Source organism: Metarhizium album (assembly GCF_000804445.1).
Source record: "Metarhizium album ARSEF 1941 chromosome Unknown scaffold_1, whole genome shotgun sequence".
Classification (NCBI taxonomy): Eukaryota; Fungi; Ascomycota; class Sordariomycetes; order Hypocreales; family Clavicipitaceae; genus Metarhizium; species Metarhizium album.
Window position 1 is genome coordinate 2363784 of NW_024467575.1, and position 14910 is coordinate 2378693.

The 14910-nt window shown below is 54.1% G+C and overlaps 4 protein-coding genes across 4 annotated transcripts; 2 read left to right on the plus strand and 2 right to left on the minus strand.

The window, feature by feature from the left end:
• MAM_00683 (Acyl-CoA N-acyltransferase) lies at window positions 1–2655 on the plus strand (the record flags this gene model as incomplete). The annotated part of the gene is made up of 1 exon (XM_040819482.1): window positions 1–2655. The coding sequence occupies one exon, from the start codon at window positions 1–3 to the stop codon at window positions 2653–2655; it is 2655 nt and encodes an 884-aa protein (XP_040682747.1).
• Window positions 2656–3437: 782 nt separating this feature from the next.
• On the minus strand, window positions 3438–9632 carry MAM_00684 (nucleoporin SONB; the record flags this gene model as incomplete). Its single annotated transcript, XM_040819483.1, has 5 exons — window positions 3438–5087; window positions 5144–5371; window positions 5514–9229; window positions 9348–9455; window positions 9527–9632. The coding sequence occupies 5 exons, from the start codon at window positions 9630–9632 to the stop codon at window positions 3438–3440; spliced, it is 5808 nt and encodes a 1935-aa protein (XP_040682748.1).
• Window positions 9633–10753: 1121 nt separating this feature from the next.
• On the plus strand, window positions 10754–11494 carry MAM_00685 (centrin; the record flags this gene model as incomplete). Its single annotated transcript, XM_040819484.1, has 2 exons — window positions 10754–10975; window positions 11048–11494. 2 exons carry the CDS (start codon window positions 10754–10756, stop codon window positions 11492–11494), a joined length of 669 nt encoding a protein of 222 aa, XP_040682749.1.
• An 839-nt stretch (window positions 11495–12333) lies between these two features.
• Window positions 12334–14158, minus strand: MAM_00686 (Epsin-like protein ent1/2; the record flags this gene model as incomplete). Its single annotated transcript, XM_040819485.1, has 4 exons — window positions 12334–13598; window positions 13656–13876; window positions 13938–14007; window positions 14086–14158. The coding sequence occupies 4 exons, from the start codon at window positions 14156–14158 to the stop codon at window positions 12334–12336; spliced, it is 1629 nt and encodes a 542-aa protein (XP_040682750.1).
• Window positions 14159–14910: the final 752 nt, after the last annotated feature.

The following is a 14910-nucleotide window of genomic DNA, read 5'->3' on the forward strand; positions in this document are numbered from 1 at the left end:
ATGCTGATCCTCGAGCTAGATTCGAAAAGATGGAAATGCCCGGAGTGTTTCAACGAAGACTCCGAGAGCGAGGATGGCGATGATGACGCGGACGACATCGATGCGGCCAGCGCCGAAAATGAAGAAGTAGAGAAACCCACCGGCTCTGAACGATCCCATGGATCAAAACCTGGCGTTGTATCAAGGACTGCGGAGCTGGCAGGCGGCGGCTCAGACGGCCGCTCTATAACCGACGGACTCGTACGCGAGGATTATCCCATGGATGGCTCTAGGCCGGTGCGGAAGCGCAAGTCGGCATCCGCAGAGGCAGACGATGCCACGTTGACGATGAGAAAGCGTCGAAGGAATCAGTCAGTTGACGGTACGGATCGAGAGGACTCTGCTCGGGAGAGCCGCTCCGGCGATGCGGCAAGAGGTCCATCATCAAGGACCACGCGGCTCAAGCTCGCAAGGCCGCCGCCAGTGGTAATCGAAAGACGATCGCGCACCTCTCTGATTATCAAAATCGAGGTTCGCCCAGGCAATCTCAAAGAAATTCTATCGAGGCGGAAACGGGATCGACGACGGACAGGGGGGAGCGGCGCTCGGCCGCAGGCAACGCGATTGACGCCGGCTCGTCCCCTTGCTCCTCCTGCTTCTACGGCCAATCTGCCAGCTCTCATCTCCACAATGCCAACCCCATTCACATCGGAATCGTACTCGCAGCCGTTCTATTCGTTTTTCGATAAAGAGACGGAGGAGATGAAAGGAAAGCCGTACGGTGGTATATTGACGGAAGCCGAGGCAGACACATCGAGAACCCTCCCATCTTCCGAGGATCGCAAGAAGTTCGAGCACGCCAAGCAAAAGGCCGAAGACGAGTGGAGGGCTCGTGTATTGGCAATGCAGGCAGAAGCTGACTTGCCCATTCGCAAGCCTAAGAAAGCAAGCGACAATGCCAGTCAAATTGAATGCATTGAGTTTGGTGGGTGGGAGATTGATACCTGGTATGCTGCGCCTTATCCGGCAGAATACAGCAGGAACCGCGTCCTTTACATTTGCGAATTCTGTCTGAAGTACATGAACTCGGACTATGTGGCATGGCGTCACAAATTAAAGTGCGGCACAAAGCACCCACCAGGAGACGAGATTTACCGGCACGAATCCGTCTCCATATTCGAGGTTGATGGCCGAAAACATCCCGTCTATTGCCAGAACCTCTGCCTTCTTGCAAAGTTGTTTCTTGGCTCCAAGACGTTGTACTATGATGTAGAGCCATTTTTGTTCTACGTGCTTTGCGAGTTCGACGACACCGGCTATCACTTTGTGGGCTACTTCTCCAAGGAGAAGCGAGCCAGCAGCCAAAATAATGTGTCGTGTATTCTAACGCTGCCCATCCATCAGAGGAAGGGTTACGGCAATCTCCTCATCGACTTCTCCTACCTCCTCACCAAGGCCGAAAAGAAGACTGGCTCTCCGGAGAAGCCGCTGTCGGACATGGGCCTCGTCTCGTACCGCAACTACTGGCGCCTGGAGCTCTGTCGATACTTCCTCGGCTACGCGGAAAGCGATGCGCGCAGACGCGAGGGACTTAGTATCAAGAAGATGTCTTCAGACACCGGAATGACTCCCGACGATGTTGTCTCCGCCCTAGAAGGATTGCGAGCCCTGGTGCGAGATCCCCAGACCCGCCTCTACGCCTTCCGAGTCGACTTGGATTACTGTCGCAATTACGTCACCAAGTGGCAGTCGAAAGGCTACGTGCAGTTGAAGCCAGCAGCTCTCGCCTGGACGCCATATGTCATGGGCCGAAGCAACGTGGTCAACTTCGAGCTGGGCCCGCCGATCAACACCATTGCCCCGAGAGAGGATGACGAGGCCAAAGTCGAAGAGGGGGCTGCTCTGGCAGCAACTCGTGCGCGGGCCATGCCGAGCGCTCTGAATGATGCTGGCAAGTCGGATTCGCAAGCAGAGTCTACCCCAGCCAGCCAGCAGGACAGCGAACAGCCCCCGTTGCCGGTCAAGTCTATCGAGAAGGTCAAGACCGAGGACAAGGAAAATGCGGATCCGGAAGGCGAGACCACGGTGGACGCAAGAAACGATGCCGAGCCGGAGTCTTGGGACGCGCCATACAGGGACATTCCCGCGTCTCGATTCGAGGTGTTCCCACCGGTACCACGAGGTCGTCGTGAGCGGATCCGGCGCAGTGTAAACCAGCCACCAGCTCCTCCTCATAATCACAATGGCAGCAGCTCATCCGCCAGGCCCAGGCCCAGGCCCAGGCCCAGGCCAAGTGGCAGCGCCCGTCGACCGGCGGCAAGCCGGCCGCGCAACAACGGATCGAGAAGGAAGTCTGGAGGGACGGGGCGTGGTCCTGGGCGGTGGCCCAAGGGAACGAAAAAGTCCGACTACGGCAACGCAGACAGTGGACCTGGCCTGCCGCCCGGTTGGAAGGAAAAGCAGGCCCGGCTCCAGGCCTTGGCCGAGGGCAGGGACCCCGGACCGGCAGAGGCTCTGGATGAAAAGCCAGCGCAAGACGAAGTCCGAGTCCTGGTCTCCACGGGAGGAGCCAGCCAGAGCAAAGCGACCAACGGCAGTACCAAGGTGTCGAGACGCAATTCTAATTCTGGGTCCCAAGGTGGGAACGCGGCGTCGGATGGCGAAGACGTACGTTGACGCACAAGTGGGGAGATGAATGATTGATGATATCTGGACATCTCATCTTTGGCAAGGCAGCGGCCGCACTTATCTTGGGTTGATCGTTTCAAGTGCGTATTGGCGAATTTGGGAACTGGCGGAGCAGAGGATGTATTCCTATTTTGTAGGGTATATATAGGCTTAGGATCTCACCTAAGGCGGTTGACTTCACAACAGCGATGTGTTACGCGAAGGTGAGAAAGGTCCAGACCAAGCAGTAGGCTCCTCGCTGACGCAGACGTCGCGGTCAACGATTGCGGCCTCGCTACAATCATGTCGGGCCCCTGGCGTAAACACCAGCCAGCCGCCCAGTGGAATCCTCCGGCCCTCGTCCTCCGCCACCTCGTCCGGCCAAAGACCATCCATCACTCACTCAGTCCCTCCTCGTGCGCATGCCCAACACCGAGTCGCGGATACTCGGAACAAAACCTCATGGTGGCCATTAATAAATTCCATCTAAAACGCTGCCGTTCTACAAACCTTCGCCTACACTTCCTACCCCTCGACAGCTGTCTTTTGCCTTGCGAAGCCTCCGGTTGGCTTTCTGGCCTTTCCTGCTGCACCGCGCCAGCCAACGTCCGCCGCCAGTAGAGATTTCTCTGGCTTCCCTACCACTCTGGTACTTCACTTCCCTCTCAGTGGGACATTACCTCTCTGTATCGATCCATACCAAGATCCACCGAGTACGCCAGTAGCCGATCTTGCGTCAACGGCAGCTTCAAGATCCTCAGTCGCAGTTCGCCATCCTAGTCACCACCAAGTTAGAAGTGCGAGCCTTCAGGGGCAACACCCCACACAATGCGCGTGTGGCATACCTGTTTGTTCCTGGCCAGTTTGGATATTTCCCTTGCCGCATCATCTGCCATGTCAGACAAAGCGGCATATCGCAGTACCTCCGTCTCCCCCACGTGCTCTTTCATCACGTTCAGTCCTGCCATCAACTTCTCAAGTAATGCAAGAGGGGGCCCCTCGCCCTTGCCACGATGCTGCACCAGACTCAAGAAATAGCCATAAATCTCGCCACCCTGGCCCCACTGAGAAATGCCTTCCTCTCGGCCTTGGAACTGCGACAGCAAGGAAGAGAGCGTAGCGTAGTCTTGTTCAATAACAGCTTGAGGGGCAACTTGGTGTACCAGAACCCGGTGGGCTTCAACAAACTCCCCAGCGCGAAGAAGGCAGTGTACCTCGGCTGAAGCATCTCTCTTGACACTGCGCATGTACAACGCCAGCGCTTCCCATAGCCAGGATGCGGGGATTCGAAACTTTTCCGTCAAAAGCGCAAAGGTCGCGCCAGTGTCGGGGCCAATCATGCCAGCATGTCGACACAAATGTTCCTGGATCGCCCTCATGCGGACGCTGGAGTTGTTGAGGTGCAATAAGACAAAGACTGCCTCCAGCCACTCACCCGCGGCCGTCAGCTGAGAGGCATATGCAATGGTGGAAGCGTCTGCCTTCTCATCTCCGTTCTTGCCAAACGACACCTGTCCGGTTGAAACCAACGCCTGGCCGAGTTGCCAGGACAATCTCATGTTGAGCGGGGAGAGCTGCGAGTTTTCAGGTCGCAACATGGCTTCAAGGTCGACGTTCCTGTCCGCATACAGCTGAAGGAGGCCCCATAGCAGGTCCTGCCTGTGCCCTTCTTCCGCATCATTCCACATTGGTTTCAAGCCTTGTTCATAGTACCATGGGCGTGGAAGTTCCTCCTTATCTTGGTTGATGTCCTCCTTGAACTTCAAAACTGCCACGGCAGGGCTATCCTGCTGGGAAATGGCGTACCACAGACGAAGGCCAAACGCCTGTCTCCAGTCCAAGCCAAACTTCTTTGAAATAACAAACGACTCCACTCGATCCTCAACAGGGACGTTTTTCACCCCTTCGCAAACACACACGTTGCCGCTCAGTAGCTCGTAGACAGCGCGAATGGCCTCTGAAAACTCTGAAAGCATCTTGGAATCATGCCAAGCCTTGAGTTGTTCACCGACGTCTTTCTTCGCCGCGTCGTTCGAGCCGATCAGAGCGACCAAAGTTCCCAAGCGGAAATTCTTACCATCCAGCAAGAATTTGCAGGCCTCGGCAACGCGGTGACCTGCCAGACTTGCCACGGCCTTTTCTTCGCTAGAACCAGCAAGACCGATATTAGTGGTCGACGCTTGTTCCACAAGCTCAGTCCAAAACTGTGACAGCCTCAGTCTTCTTGACATATGGTTGAACTCGGACTCGTAAACGACGCCATCGAATAAAATGCTGGCCAGCTCCCAGACGCGCTTCTCATTGACATGGGCCGGGTCGTTCATCTCCTGCTGGTGGAAGACGTCCTGCAGACTCCCCGCGCGTAGCGTAGCCATGGGAATATCGCCATCTAGTCTGATTTCTGTTACTTTATCCTGAGCCCGAAGAAATTTCTTGGAAGACTTCTTGGATCAGTATCTCTCTGCGTTTTTGCAAGTAATCGACCAGAAGATCATACCTCCACGGAAAATTTGGCAAGGCGAATGTCTTGTCTCTCAGTCTGTATTCCAGATCGTTGAAACTGAAGAAGGTCATTGTCCTGAAAGATTCGTCTGGATTTTGCTGTGTCCAACGGCCGAGTTACTACCAGCGTCTCATCAGGACCCCAGGTCGGGCGAGAGGCCTTGTGATATGCTTTTTCGTCACTGTTGACAGCAAGATTCTTGTCTTGACGTTCGTAGGGCCACTAGTTCAAAAGAAGACGAGATTTTTAGTATTCGATTCATTTCCAAAGCTGTTAAATACATGGGCATCAAGTTTCGCCAAGTTTTTACTCCATTCTGACGTGAGCGCAAACTGAAACTTCAACTGTGGACTAGAGCACCAACCTGGGGAAAGCCTTTGGCTGGCGCAGAAGCGCGAATGTTTTGTCGCGCTGGCTGGGGCTTCTCAAACAGAGAATTCATCAAGTCGATGCTTGTCGCAAATCCACGTCCCTTATCCGCTACCAATTGTGTGCTTGCGAGACCATTTGCTCGCTCTGTTTTTGACATGCTCTTCCCCCAAATGGATGTTTTGCGCAAGTCTGGGTCCAAGTTGTCACCAACATCCGGCTCCAGGGCAAATTTGGAGGGGGAATCATTCATTTCCTTAAGCAGTCGTCGGTCTCGCTTCACGGGACTGACTGTTTTCCTAAGCATTTCCATCCAATCATCGCCATCGGCAACTTCGAGAGTCACTGGGCCAATCTGATCCTTCATGGCTCTCATGCGAGCTCTAAGAATGCCGCCAGGAGTGGCACCCTTGGCATCCTGTTCATTCACCAACGAGGTATCATCGAGCTCCGCGGCAAGATGCTGTCCGACGAAAGACCTCGTCATATCTTCCTCCTCGGACAGATCATATTCGTCACCCCTTTCACTGGAGTAATCCTCCTCAAGTGAAAGTCGAACATCATTGGGTGCCGAATCCGCGGAGCTAATCCCTAAAAAAGTCTGCTTACCAAGATCGTCACGTTCATACAGACTGTCTTGCTCATCGAATGCTCCCGGTAGAGCAGCGTTCTGACGGAAGCTCATATGAGAATCTCCATGGGTTGGGGCATCCATGGCAGCGGCTCCGGTTGGGACGCGATGAGGTGGTGTGGCAAGGCCGGGTGGAGGAGCGATGTCCTCGTCCGATTCGTCATCAGAGTCGTCAAGACCGTATGTCGTGAAATGCTTGACGTCAAATGTCCAGACGCCGGTATCCTTATCGTAGCTCTTGAAAGTGGTATCCGGAATTCTCTTCAGCCTATCAATGTGCTTGTTGAATCGCTTGGGGTCGCTAGTGATTCGCTTATCCCGGCCACCGCGAGGCCAAGATTGTTCTAGCGAAATCTGGGCGGGAACATTGAGACCCTTGCCAACAAGGGGCTTTTTGGCCTGGACCGGGTAAACGGTGGCTGATCGAGGTTCCAGTTGGATGATACCACCACACAAGTCGTCCAGCTCGATGTTGCTTATATCAACCGGAACCTTGAATCTAATAGAGCCAACATTGTCACGGCCAACCGTAAAGTTGTCCACACGCTGGCGCTGCATTCTGTTCATGTTTTGCAGCTCCTCCCGACTTGGCTGCATCCAGTAATCGCCAGGCGCATTCTCAAAACCGAGAGCTGTTCGTGCCTCCGGGGTGGCAGAGTTGTCTTCCTCGTGCACAATAGCAAGCTCGTTGCCCTTGACCTCTTCCATCTCCGGGGTCAGGGAACCGTTGGTACCATTGGTGGTTCTGCTCTGACGGGGGGTCGTCTCGTCAAGCTGCGACTTCGGTGTGTCTTCGGGAGCAGGGAGAGCATTTCGGACGGGAGTTCCGTCCTCCGATTCAACATGACTAGTATCAAAGCTCACGCGCTTAGACAGCTTGCGAGCATCTCCATTGGCTTCGATCCTATCCTTCTGAGGGGTGGAGAATAGATCACTTCGAATATCTCGATTAATGACAAGCTTCTTGGAGCCCGTGCTGCCATACCACCGTGCACTGGAGCTGGAGGAAAAGGCGCCCGGAGCAAGGATGCTGTCTTCGGTATTGAAGCTACGACGGAGGTTGCTCGCGGAGATGCTCTTGCTAAGATGGCCACCGGAGCTCGTGCCAAGGAGGCTACGGCCCATGGCACCAGGCGTGCTAGAAATGCTGCTAGCGGGACTCCCGCCGGGGGTGCCGTAGGAGCTGTATGAGAACCCAAATCCTCTCTTCTGGGGAGTTGCGAAGCGAGAGGCGGCGGTAGCTGGGGCCAGCTTATACATGGGGAGAATGGAACCCTTGCGTGGCTTCGAGTTGCCATTCAGAGGCGTAGCAAGAGGCCCAGGGTTGGCGACGTCATTCCCCCCAAGACCAGCAAACAGTGACGGGTTTCCGTACGCCGAGACATCGTTGAGATTAGCAGTCAAACCTTGCGGAACATTGTTGTTCTGTTGTGCGCTGCCCAAGAGGGAGTTACCCAGAGTATTTTGGTTTTGTTGCTGATTGGTGCCCCCGCCGAACAGGGAGCTGCCTTGTGCTGGGTTGTTCTGGCCACCAAAGAGACCTCCCGTCTGGGTAGAGCTGCCGAAAAGTCCACCGGGCTTTTGTTGATTAGTACTGGCTCCAAAGAGACCACCGCCCGTAGACTGCTGTTGTGTATTGCCGCCACCAAACAGTGATGATCCGCCTGTCGTAGCCTGGGCATTGTTGCCGCCTCCAAAAAGACCACCACCAGTAGTTGATTTGTTGCCGCCGCCGAATAAACCTCCTCCGGACATTGCGTTATTGCTGGTTCCGAAGATGCCACCGCCAGTGTTCTGTTGTTGTGCGTTGCCACCTCCAAAAATCCCCCCGGTTGTTCCAGTCGCGGTGCTGTTCCCAAAGAGGCCACCGGTAGCAGGCTTTTGCTGATTTCCAAACAGACCACCACTTTGTTGGTTCTGATTTAGCTGGCCGAAACCACCACCAAAGCCTGTTCCCGTACTTTGTTGCTGGTTGTTCTGAGCACCAAAAACGCCACCCCCGGTCGTCTGCGTATTGCTGGGATTGTTCCCGAAGACTCCTCCTCCAGTATTGGCTGGGGTAGATCCGAAAGCATTTCCCGTAGCATTGGCCCCAAACGCAGGACCAGTAATCGTACTCGTGTTGTTGGTGTTTCCGAAGCTGAATCCGCTTCCCGTGGTCTTGTTGGCAGTGTTGCCAAACAGTCCACCACCAGCATTGTTGGCAGTGTTGGCTTGCCCAAAAGCTCCAGTGTTGGAGCTACCGAATGCTCCTGTCCCGCCGCCGCCAAACATACCACCACCACCACCACCACCACTCTGCTGAGTCTGGGTGTTGCTATTGCCAAATAGACCACCAGCAGGCTTGTTACCGCCACCAAAGAGGCTACCACCAGTAGTGTTGGTAGCGTTGGCATTTGCACCAAATCCACCGCTCCCGAATCCGGTACCCGTCGCGGTAGCGTTGCCAGTGTTGCCAAAGAGGTTACCGCTGGTCGTGTTGGTGTTGGTCTGTCCAAAGGCATTGGCAGTCTGATTAGCATTTGTAGAGCCGAAACCTCCAAAGCCTGAGCTAACGCCAAAAGCGCCGCCTCCAGTGGCATTGCCATGTCGACGTCCCTGTACATAGTCCGCTAATCGAAGCTCTTCAGACGACCACTTCTTATAGGGCTCCTGGAACAGAATGTTTTGGAACGAATTGGTCACGGACGTATTAGGCTCCTTCTCGGTAAATGCATTGAACGGTGTTGATGCGGTGCCTGGAGGGTCGCCTACGGCACCAGTTGCTGCGAAACCAGTGCTAGTGGTTCCGAAGCCACCTGAAGTCGTGTTGCCACCGCCAAATAGGGAACCCCCAGTGTTCGTTGATGTGCCGAAGCCAGACTTATTCGCCCCAAATATTCCACCAGTGGTATTTCCGCCACTTCCAAATGCCGAGGTGGTCGGATTAACTGCGGTGTTGCTTCCACCTCCAAAGCCGCCAAATGTGGAGGTTGTATTGGCATTGTTGGCATTGTTGGCACCAAAAAGACCACCTGAAGTGCTGGTGCCAAACGCAGGTTTGCTTCCAAAGCCGCCGCCCGTATTGGATCCGAAACCACCTGCAAAGTTCATTAGTGAATCGTTTCACGGCCGACGTGAGCAAGCCAGCCAGGTCCAGGACGCTGGGCCAAAATGGCGATTAGTCCACGGTGGGACACGTTGGCCGTGAGGACTTACCAGTTGAAGTTCCAAATCCACCGCCAGTATTGCCACTGTTTCCCCCGAACAGGCTTCCTCCAGTAGTGTTGTTCTGCGCAAACCCACCAGAGGTGGCTTGTCCAAAAGCTACAGAGCCGCGTCAGTCAAATCGTGTCCAGCGCGCCATGAACTATCGTCTCATGCAAGAAAAGACGTACCTGATGGAGCATTATTATTGTTGGACCCGAATCCGCCGAAACCACCTGACTGTGCATTATTATTGTTCTGGCCGAAGCCACCAAAGCCTCCGCTACCGAACGACATGATTGCGCCGTATCTGCGGCAGAAAAGCTGCAGGTCTCAGGAGTCGATTCGATAGTTGAGCTTCAAGAGCTCCAATCGCGCGTCCGAGGCGCGATCTGAACGGCCAGCTCTCGTCGTGGGGGAGAATTTCCGATGTCGGCCGCGACTGTCAAAGAAAAGTATCGTCCATGCAAAGCCAACTACAACCTTTATCCAACCTCAACAGCGCTGATGTAACTCGAGTCCTCTCGTTTGCGTTGTCGCGAAGCCTCGTGTGAGGTGAGGCGCGAAAATGCCACAGTCCAAGTTTGCGTCTGTGGCAGTTCCCAAAGTAGGCGCAGGGCAGGCGACAGACAAATCAAATAAGAGTAAAGAAATAAAAAGGAAAGGTAAAGTTCAAGACTCGGCCTGCACGAGGGGAACGGGTGGCGACGCCCTTTTACTCCTCGACGATGTCGCTGGCTTTTCTAAGCACAAAGTATTTGGTGAGGTGAGATTAATTTGGGGGGGTGGGAAAGAACCCAGCCAGCTTTTTCTGCAGCGTCAACTGTGTACACCCAGAACAGGGAAGGACAACTTACTACCGCCTCAGACCCAGACCTCAATAGCTCATTGGCCAGGAATCAGAATGCTGACTACTGAAGTGGACTGGCCCAATCAGAGTTGGGAATTGACGGTACCCAAAGGCCAGTCCACTGCTGCCTTAAGAATGCCTGGCAGGTACTCTGTACACTGCGGTCACTACCAAGTACTCAAGTACCTACTTAAGTGAGTTGGGTACCCTGGAGTACGGAGAATCCCCCCGGCACTGTTAATTGAACGCGACGAACCCCTTCAGCTGCGAATCGCGCGTGGCCTCGACCCGGCGTGTCGCAAATGCTGCTTCCTCTCGCCTCGTCGGAATCAACATCAACAGCCCTCGCACACCAGGTCGGCAAAGAAAATAATAACAACGCCAGCAACACAACTAGTCGCCCGCTTTCGCCCCGAATTTCTAAGACCCGCAGCGACTTTTTTGGAACCCTGTTGCTCACGCTGCGATATTTATTCCTCGTAGCAGCGCTGTTATTCAACCCTCGACCTGCACCTTGCCCGAGGGCAGACAGAATCTTCAAAAATCTCAACTCGTCAGCCCTACAGCTATGAATCCTCATACCACGCCACGCCCCTTTCCGGGCCGCTCAATAGGGCCCTCGTCCCTTCAGCAGAACCAGTTCCAGCAAAGCCAGCAACCGCAACAGCACCAGCAGCACCAGCACCAGCACCAGCAACAACATCAACGGCAACCCCTGGCTCCGCAAGTATCCGCCAACGAGGAATATGCCTCCATCGCCGACGAGGATCGCGAGCACATTGACGAAGTCGTGAGTTTGCGCCGCTTTTACCGCTTCCACTCCCCGCTCCATATCCACTACTGACAAGTTCCGCACCGCCAGTTCGATCTAATGGACATGAAGAAGAAAGGCTGGCTAAATTCCTACGAGTTCAAACACTCCCTCGCCGCCCTTGGCTTCGACTTGACCAAACCAGAGTACTTTCGCGAACTTCAGTCCTACGGCTCAGTCCCGCCAGATTGGCATGATCCCCCCTCTTGCCCCGTCAACAGATACTACGTGTACCTTGACCAGTTCCGCTTATGTGCCTCGAAGCTTATTGCCAATCGAGACCCACGCGAGGAAGCGGCCAAGGTGTTTGCCATGTTCGATTACGACCAAGACGGGCTTATTTCAATAGAGGACTTGCGACATCTGGCGCAAGAGATCAAGGACGAACGCACGCTGTCGGATGAGGAGATTCAGAGCATGATTGATCACTTGGACCATGATGGAAAGGGAGGTGTGAGCTTGGATGAATTTATGCAGATGATGGAGGAGGCTGGGTAGAGGAAAAGACAGCGCAGATTGCAAACAGCATCGTTGGGTCATGCGGCCTGGCAAGCCAGCAGACTGTCAAGCTCAAGACCATCGCGGTTGGAAGCTGTTCAACATCGAGTCGCAACATGGATCCAGGTCGGTAGATTGCTCAGAGAACGCCTCCCCCTGGCTAGTATCAACCACACATGGCCTGTGTGCTACCACAGGTTTTCAGCACAAAAGTCCACACGGGCAACAGGCTCGAATCATGCAAGCGGACAAGATGGGCAAACCTCGTCTTACTTGAGAGGCATGACCATGTCAAATCAGCGGCCGCTGGAAGAAGACACAAGCCGCCTATTTGGGCACATCACTGGCGGTAGGCGCCGGGATGTCGACGAAGAATGAATGTTGACGTCATTAGTCATTGGACATGGAAGAAAAGGGAATTACGTCTTGAATCAGATCTAGGAGTTTTCATTGGAAAGAGCGCTCTCTAAATAACCCGTCGCAAGAAAGTAATTTGGACCACCCTGTCACACCTGTGCAAAGCATGTCTTGCCTAACTCCTCCCCCTCACAACCCAGGTCTTACCTCCAGAGTATTCCCCATAGATGAAGATGAATCAATGGCAGAAACAATAGTTGTGGGTTTGGGATTTTGGCGCCAAGACGAAAAAAATGAAGCATTCTCCTCTACCATCGAAAAAATGAGGGAAAAAAAGAAGGAAAAAATTCGTGATTTGACAGAAGAGGTCAGTTGTCTTACAGCTTACTGTAAGAACAGCATCCTTCACTTACTAGAGACAAACACTCCAACAAAAAAAAAAAAAAAAAGAAGAGATCAAGGGCTTTGAAAAGCAAACCAGATTAGAATTGAATGAGGTCTTGGCCCTGACCCGGTTGCTGCTGCGGCCGAGCACCAAAGGGATTGTTACTGCTCTGGCCGTTCGTGGGCTGGCTACCGTATGTGACGCTTGGCATGCCAGTGAATTGTTGACGCATGTAAGGGTTGCCCGTAACATCGGCACCACATCGCTGAACGCCAGAACCTGCACTGTTGGCAAACATGCCTGGCGCCGTGTGCTGAGCGGGAATGCGGAGCTCTCCAGTGTTGCCAAAAGTATCCATGCCGTCTCCCGTTGCCAAAAGACTGTTTAGCTTGCTTTGGTAGTCGTTCAATTCCTTCTGAGGGGGTGGGTTGAGGGACGGCTGCGACTGCTGAGGCTGCTGAGGCTGGTTGTTGAAGGATGACAAAGTCTTTTGCTCTGGCAAGGCGCCCAGGGAGGAAATAGGCTTGGAGGTTTGCGGGCGGTTGTTCTGAGCAAAGGGGTTGTTTGAGCCTGTGGGCGCTGGCATCAAGGATGGCTGTTGGGATCTGTTGGTGGCCCAGGGATTATTGCTTCCTGGCTGGGGCGCAGGATCCGAAGACTGCTGAGACAGCTGTGGTATCTGTTGGGCATAGGGATTGAATCCAGTCGCCTGCGGCTGGAAGCCAGTCATGTTGTTCTGCTGTTGGCCGTAGGGATACAAGCCCGTACCAGTGGGCTGCATAGCGAAAGCCTGGTTGTAATTTGGCTGCAAACCGGTTGGCTGAGATTGCTGATATCCAGTATAGGCGTTGTTCATAAATCCGATGGGTTGATTCATTACATGGTTTTGATCGACAGGGTTGGCAAAAAAGTCTACCTGGTTGCCTTGCTGGTAACCCTGATTGAAACCGGTGTACTGAGGTTGACTTGACGACCGTTGGGAAGGGTAGTCGTCGAAAAGAGAGTTTGCGTTGCTGTCTTCGAGTTCTCGGCGCCTCCTTTCTTCCTCTTCCTGACTGAGTTTGATAGCCTTGGCCAGGTCATTGTCGTCGTCATCATTTCTCCTACTTTCGCGTTTTTTCCTGTCTTCCTCTTCTTGAACCTTGCTGGCCTCGAGTGCCAGTCTGTATTCTGTGTCCTCCTCATCGTTGACAAAAGCTCGCCTGTCCCGTGGTCTGCGGTGCGCCGACGAATCGGCATGCTGCGGTTCGTACTCCTCTACTCCCGTTACCCGAGACTTCCAGGTCTTCCTGTTAGTTCGCTCGTCCCTCAGTCGTTCCTCGTTCGCAATAAGCGAGGTCAATTCCTTGGCGGCGACTCGTACTAGAGCATGCGTCAGCATATCAGCCTTCATTGTAGCGGTTCATAGAGTGGTTGTACCGTTCAGGCCGACATCCCGACCCTCTTCGTCGGTGTACTCAAACACCCTCAACGTCTTGATAATGTAGTCATTCTGGCGGGCCCAAGTGACAACCAGCTCTGAGCCCTCGTGAAGGCAGTAATCGAGGACTTTTAATGCCTTTAGCACGTGTCTCCAGTTCTTGCCCTTGTCGTTCAAACGCCTGTCAAGCATGTCCATGATGTCGTAAAACTCGGTCGACCTGCACATGGTGAGAAGGTAATCTCGATTGTTTACTGGCTCAAGGGATCAAAAAGGCTTACGTATTAAACGTCATCTGGGCAATTTCGCTCATCTGAGTGCCCGTTGGGCCCCATGGATCGTTGCTCGTAGCTGTTCATAACGAGGACGGTCTGTTCAGCAAGGAGCGCTGGGAAGTGCTAACATGGGTCATTCCAAGAGGTTACTCACCTTCTCTGACCTTGACCTGGGTACTAGAATACCCCTTGGTCACATTCTTCACACTTCGCATAACCTTGGACATGATGGGCGACTGCGGGGCTTCGGTGCCTCTGAGCTTGGCCGTGCTTGGGGGAGGACAGGAGGCGGGAACTTCGACGGGCCAGAAGAGGTCGGTGTCGTGGAACTTTTCCAATTCGTCTTTCACGATTGTTTTCGAAATCGGTAGACCAAGGGCGGAGACGGCGAGCCCAGTTCTGACCGTGGAGTCGATGGCGAACAAAGTCGGATCCGGCTGGACTCTGTCGGCGGCGCTGCGAGACAAAGGCGTACGAAATTGTGGTTTGTGCCTCGTCGCGGAAACACAAAAACAACCACCAAAGCAGGGCTAATTGAAAGACTGGACAGGCAACCTGTCTGGGATGTCAAACGATGACAGTTGGGAGCTTCGTCACCCGGATCTGAAAGGCGTCGCGGGGCTGGTCTGGTTGTGCCCGTCGCAAGGGCAAGCTGGACTACAAGTGCCAAGTGGTGCACGCGGAGATGTCGCTGCTCAGGTGGCCGCGCGACTGACACAGGACAGGACTGAGGGAAATGGGGGGTGACGAACAACCCGATGCCAGCAGGGGTATGCAACCTGTCTTGTCGGCCTCGGGCGAGGCGAAAACGAGAAAGTCAACTGGCGTCGAGTCGCAGCACCCATCCAGTGTTTGAAGTGACTACTTCAGTCGTGACCTGTCCTTCCCAACCCCGACATGGAGTCGACATGCTGCTCGGCTAGTGTGTTCCCAGATACGAAGTACTGTCCGGAGTACCTTCGCGGTACCGGCCACTACT